Source organism: Dermacentor albipictus, chromosome 9, assembly GCF_038994185.2.
Source record: "Dermacentor albipictus isolate Rhodes 1998 colony chromosome 9, USDA_Dalb.pri_finalv2, whole genome shotgun sequence".
Classification (NCBI taxonomy): domain Eukaryota; kingdom Metazoa; phylum Arthropoda; class Arachnida; order Ixodida; family Ixodidae; genus Dermacentor; species Dermacentor albipictus.
The window spans coordinates 91,934,037-91,940,632 of record NC_091829.1 but is presented as its reverse complement, the minus strand read 5'-3'; the positions used below and the strand labels follow the sequence as shown (position 1 = coordinate 91,940,632).

Here is a 6,596-nt window from a genome sequence, read left to right as displayed (position 1 = left end):
GATGCCCAGTTACTGGAAGAAGGGCGGATGATGCCAAGTTGCAGCATGTGTTCGAACTCCGCGCGAGCGATCTTGAGTTTCTCCGGGGACAAACGCCGGGGTCGGAAGTAGACCGGTGGGCCGGAGGTGACGATGTGATGGCACACGTCATGTTGCACCGGTTGCGTCCAGTCCGGTAGGCGCGTCAAAGTGGGAAACTCGCGTAGGAGTGCGGCGAAAGGTTCGTCCAACATGGCAGAAATAGGCGCTATGGGCGATGTGCCTGATGATGGGACGCCGGGAACGGATAGCTGGGTCACGGAGTCGATGAGACGGCGTCGTTGGATGTCGACAAGGAGTCCGTAGTTATGCAAGAAGTCTGCTCCAATGACTGCATGACGGACGTCTGCAACCAGGAAGATCCAGCGGAACGCTCGTCGAAGGCCAAGGTTTAGCATGACGGAGCGTGACGAGAAAACTGGAATCCTGGTGCCGTTGACGGCTTGCAAAAACGACACAGGAGTCGTTTTTCGGTCGGAGCGCTGGGCGGGTAGAATGCTGACGTCAGCACCTGTGTCGACCAAGAATCGTTGTCCCGTAACTCTGTCCGTCACGTAGAAAAGGCGACTTGTGTGCTGGGCCGGACCACTCGTCGCCGTTAGAGGTCGGCCGGCGTGTTTCCCTGCCAAGCGCAGGGACGCCGACAGTGACGAGCGTCGTTTCCAAAACGGCGGTGGTAGTAGCAAACGCCAGGCGTTGTAGTTGAGGCTTCATTTTGGGTGCCCGTGCGTCTTGATCTGCTGGAACTACGGCTGCGTGGGCGACGAGACGCGCGGCGATGCTCCGCTCCACAGATGATGCGTTCCAGGCGCTCACACAAGGAGTCGAGCGGAGATTGCACTGCAGAAGAGCAGGGAAGAGTTTGCAGAGCGGTTGTATTGTCACTCGGAGACGGTGACGTGGCTGCGATGGTTGGGGTGGCTACTTCCATGACTTTGTCGGCCAAAGCGGCAAGTCCGGTAAGGTCCATGGTAGAGGCTGTCGCCAGGACCATCTGCACGTTAGCCGGGAGTCGTTGCAAAAACAGTTCGCGCAACAGCGTGTCGTCGATGGATCTCGCGTTGTTTCCGAGGAGCTGGCTCATTCGGCGAAGAAGTTGACTAGGGCGTCGGTCGCCGAGTTCTTCAGCGGACAGAAGCTGCTGGATGCGAGAACGCTGTGAAGCTGCTGTGCGCTGTAGCAGTGCTGCCTTGAGATCGTCATAGGCGGCGGCAGACAATGGGGAGTTCAACAAATCTGCTACCTCGTCAATGGCGGCGGGCGAGAGTGCTGCGACGGCGTAATGGAACTTCGAGGCTTGAGAGCGGATACCAGCGACTTGAAATTGCGCTTCGGCCTGAAGAAACCACGCCGAAGGATGCTGGTCCCAGTACTGTGGGAGGCGGACAGCGATGGCGGAACAGGAGGGCTCACCGCGTTCCTCGGAAGGGTTCTGGCCTTGAGCTCTCGTAGCGTCGGTCTGGTCCATGGTCGTCTCTACCACAGGAGCGTATGGCAATATCACGTCCGGGTCACCAAACTGTGGCGACGGGCGACCACGTAGACCGGTAAAGTCGGGCTCTCGCAGGAGAGGAAAAACCAACACTCCGTCGCTTAGCGTAGCATTCTTTTTAATGATCTTCGGAACGCTAGCCCGCGCCGGAACGCGCCAGCCGCTCGAGCCTCGTGTAGACGCGAGCGTCCGCGTCAACTCTCGTGCGACGCCGATGCTGCTGCCGCTACACCCTAAACCTAGCTGGTTTTCCGAACTTACTTTTTGTAAAGATGCGGCAGACCAGATGGTGAAGCTTGCGAGTTGTCGAGGTCTTGCAGGAACCAGAAGGCCCTATACCATTCCCGGAGGCACACCTGGTCTGGTATTCCTCCTCGACCTGGTTCTGACGAGTGCGCGCAGCAGGTCGCCGGCAGTAGCAGCCACCCGCTCGCACACGGCACCGCACCACGCAGTTAACAGGAGGGGAAGATCCCAGAAGATGATCACCGTCGCTCGAATTGTTCCGCTTCCACTGCCGTTGACAACTGACCTCAAGCGCCCATTTGGTTCTCGCCGTAGACGTCGTAGAGATCCTCTTCTTTGGAATCGACATCATCGTCCTTTTCGCTGCCACTTCCGCCGGCCGGCGCCGAGGCAGCGCCGCCAGAGTACGAGACTTCGCTCTCCTCGGGCTCGGACGAGGACGACGCGCTGCTCTTGTTCTCGGCTTCGGTACCCGACGAGCTGTTCTTCCCAGCCGTTTTCTTCAGCAGCTTGCCTTTGGGTGTCTTGGCGGCTCGCTTACCGTCAACGGTCCAGTCATCGTCGCTCTCCGAAGTCTCCGAGTCGCTGGATGTGGCCGCGCCACCATGTTTAGAGCCACTCGTGGTCCCCATGCTTCCAAAACTTGTCGCGTTCATGAAATACTGCATCGCGTTCATGCAGTAACAACGCCAGCAGGTCCCTTCTCCAAAGGTGGTGCCCCGAGCTTCAGAAGCGCGTAGGAGACCTCTCCGCCTCCGTGTCCCTTTCCAGACCCGATGACGGTCGGTGAGAGAGGAGGAGCCGGCGGAAACGCTGCAGGTCGCATCGCGGAAATGGCCACACGCCAGGCCCGGCAGTCATCGCTAAAGGCCGTAGAAATGGCGCCGCCCGCATCCCCAACGGTCATGGTCCGTCCCTGAGCGCAACCGGGGCCCCACGTTGGGCACGACTGTGGCAACGGCGCGGTTCCTCAGTCCACGCCAGCAGGCCCCAGCCCTGGCCGGCCGTGCCCATGAGCACCCAGCCCGAGTCTCAAACCACCGTTCGGGCTCACGAGTCATTTTGTCCTGAATTTTTTCGACTGCTGGCTCCGACGCCGGAGTTCCCATATCATCATCATCATCATCATCATCATCATCATCATCATCATCATCATCGTCGTCGTCGTCGTCGTCGTCATCATCATCATCATCAGCCTGGTTACGCCCACTGCAGGGCAAAGGCCTCTCCCATACTTCTCCAACTACCCCGGTCTTGTGCTAATTGTGGCCATGTTGTCCCTGCAAACATCCTGATCTCATCCGCCCACCTAACTTTCTGCCGTCCTCTGCGCTGCGCTTCCCTTCCCTTGGGATCCAGTCCGTAACACTTAATGATCATCGATTGTCTTCCCTCCTCATTACATGTCCTGTCCATGCCCATTTATCTTTCTTGATTTCAACTATGTTTTCATTTACTCGCGTTTGTTCCCTCACCCAATCTTCTCTTTTTCTTATCCCTTAACGTTACACCCATTATTCTTCTTTCCATAGCACGTTGCGTCGTCCTCAATTTAAGTAGAACCCTTTTCGTAAGCCTCCAGGTTTCTGCCCCGTACGTGAGTACCGGTAAGACACAGCTGTTCTACACATTTCGCTTGAGGGATAATGGCAACCCTGCGGTTGATGATCTGAGAATGCCTGCCAAACGCATCCCAGCCCATTCTTATTCTTCTGATTATTTCCGTCTCATGATCCGGATTTGCGGTCACTACCTGACCTAAGTAGATGTATTCCCCTACCACTTGCTGTGCCTTGCTACCTATTGTAAATTGCTGTTCTCTTCCGAGACTGTTAAACGTCACTTTAGTTTTCTGCAGATATATATATATATATATATATATATATATATATATATATATATATATATATATACGTCTAGAAGTTCACAACGCAGCAGTAGCCTGCAGCCATGCCAAACCAGTGGGAGCCGGCAAAGCTCTTTTAAAAACAAGCCCATTCAATGTCTTCGCTCAGAATATAAAAGAAAGAATGGGCTCTACTATCTCCATTTTGCAGAATGTCTTCCAGTTCCGCCGGCTGTGTGGAGATAACTTTGCGTATCACGCGCTGTAAATTAGATTCGAGCTTCAAGAGACATCTCTTACTATAATGCCGTCTGCTTGCCACATTGTTCTCTGTTTTTATTATTATTCACCGCCCACATAACAGCCGATGCGCGTGCGGATGTGAACGCAGAACGTCGCAGTGAATGTGAACAAATTCTAGGCCACGAAACCGCCCGACATGAGTAGAACGTTTGGAATGACTGTTCTCGGAAATTTTCAAACTTCCGCTTGGGGGTTCCTGAACAGAAAAAGAAGAAGAAAAGAGCTTTTGCTACACATCGGCGAAAGAAAAGCGTTCCCTTGCAAGAGGAATGCCACGGCCGGAAATTGCGTTAGCGATTTGTCCAGGAACTGCGCCGCCGCACTTTTCAGAGTGAAATAAAAAGGAAGCAAATTTAATCGAAAGCAGTAGAAGAAAGATAAAGCGTACTTGGAGATTAGCTTGGCGAAAAAGAAAATTCCTCGTATCCACGACGGCATGAACTCGGCCTGTGCCAACGACTCGCCATTGCGTTGAAGCTCGAAAAAAAAAGAAAGATTTAAACAGCAAATAAACTAAATGAGGGAAGAAGTTTCGGTCAGCAGAATCAAAAATGCAGATCATGGTGTGGGAGGGTTCATGCCGCAAGGAAACAGCTGGCCAATCGCACCACAAAATATAAGAAAAAGAATAATCGGTGAGAGACATTTTAACCGAATTTCTGCGCGGCACCCAGGAATCTCAGTGTCCGCAGATATGAAGGAATTCGGGGCAATTAAGTACTTGCGAAACGAACGGCAGGCCGAGAGAGCTTGTAGTTCCTATCGTTGGGCTATGCTAGAAACTGGCCGCCGCCCGAAATTGCCGACGCCCTAGTAATGGTGCTTCCGATGCACTTTCGAGGTGTCTACCAAACGTTCTCCTCCTTTCTTTTTATGTAGTTGGCCTCCGTGTCTTGCTGCTTATTCTTTTTCTCTCAAAAGTACTGAATGGTGGAGCAGAAATACGCAGTGAGATTTTCCGCACCGCATCATATGAAACAAAAGACAAGGAAGCCACCAGAGCCTTCCAATAGGAATCCACATGGTTGAGATATACCAAAAGAGCTGTCGTTCTGTCGTTTTGCCAGTGTCAATTAGCCCCTTTAATTGAGGCAACTATAACATACCACGAAGCAACTCAACACGAAGCCAAACGCAACCGTGATAGGATTAAAAAGTTTAGCTTCTTCGTTAAATTGAGGCAATGCAATTAGGTAAATTCCATTGGCGTTAACGAACTGTTCTTGAGGCTTTGTTTTGTAGCTGCGGACTTTACATCATGTAGAATCCGGAAAGCGCTTGAAGTTTTCGTCGTAGAAGCTTTTGCAAATGTCGACATGTCGTCAGCAATTCGCAAGCGCTCTCCGAAATCACGACTTTTGTATTGTCGCATCGTACTACTTTCAGAATACGTTTGCACATTGAATCGTGCGAGGGCTTTGTGAAATGATCAACTGTTTTCTTTTCTTTTTTGTGTTTTTCAGTATGTATGTCTTGCATCTTGCAGTCCATTTCTGCCTTTATTGTGCTAAAGTTTTGTCGAACGTTTGACAATAATTATTTTTTAAATACATTCTGTATTCCTCTAAGTTAGTTCTAATTCGTTGGCAATAACTATGCGATGACATTGTGACAAATGTATAAAGACAAGTAACCAATATATAAGACTAACGATTGGAACCGCCTGCCCATCGCAATAGCAGCCGTGACCGACACTGATTTCTTTAAATCTGCTATCGGAGATCTTATTTATTTTCAGTAATCTGCATTTGGCTGCAACATAGTGAACTGTTGTTTCTGTTATTGTTTTTTGTATTGCCGCATTTCTGTGTTATATACACTTGTTTTTCATGCATTCCACTCCCTTCTGTAATGCCCTCGGACCCCGAAGGTATTTGAATGAATGAATGAATGAATAAATAAATAAATAAATAAATAAATAAATAAATAAATAAATAAATAAATAAATAAATAAATAAATAAATAAATAAATAAGTGACCTCTACGTTCGCTAGTGATTAAAGAGCGCCGATGCTAAATTGTTGGCCCGTGCATTTTTCACTAGACTTCTCTCGTGAAAGCGTCGGCAGCCGCGAGAATCTATAAAGTCTTACGTGCGCTTTGAGACAAGCAATGCATCGAAAAAATCCAGAGGCCACGCTCAGTCGCGAAAAAATCATGTTTAGAAACAGAATAAACCTAGCGACCGGTCAGTTCTGTGTTGCGGTGGTGAGATGGGGCAAGTCGTTGGTGTACTCGGACCTTGGACGGCCGCGATGGTAAACCGCTTTCGTCAACGTGGTTCCGAAATAATTCGGGTTCCCTACACTTTAGTCTGCTTCTTGCGGGGGTTGATACCAAATCGAATGCCAAAGCCAACCCCCCCCCCCCCCCCCCCCCCGCCCCCCGTAGCAGATTATCGGGTACGTCTCATACGCATAAAATTTCGCGCCGACCTACTTGGGCTTCGATTTCAGACAGTTTGTTGCGGCTGATGGTGCTTCTCATTTAAGGAGCTGAGGACGCGGCTGGCGCGTAAAAATGCACGTCGCCTGTGACCAGCGAAACGTTCCACACGAAATACAACATTGGTCGCAATCACGAGAGCAATAAGCCAATGTACTTGTGTCTAAACGTACCGAGTGCAATCAGTGTATTCTTAGATCAACGGCCTGCAGTTCAAACACATAT

General features: G+C 50.6%; 1 protein-coding gene across 1 annotated transcript; it reads right to left on the bottom strand.

The window, feature by feature from the left end:
• Window positions 1-2,064: 2,064 nt before the first annotated feature.
• Window positions 2,065-2,409, bottom strand: LOC139050159 (RNA polymerase-associated protein RTF1 homolog). Its single transcript, XM_070526373.1, has one exon. It carries the CDS (start codon window positions 2,407-2,409, stop codon window positions 2,065-2,067), a length of 345 nt encoding a protein of 114 aa, XP_070382474.1.
• Window positions 2,410-6,596: the final 4,187 nt, after the last annotated feature.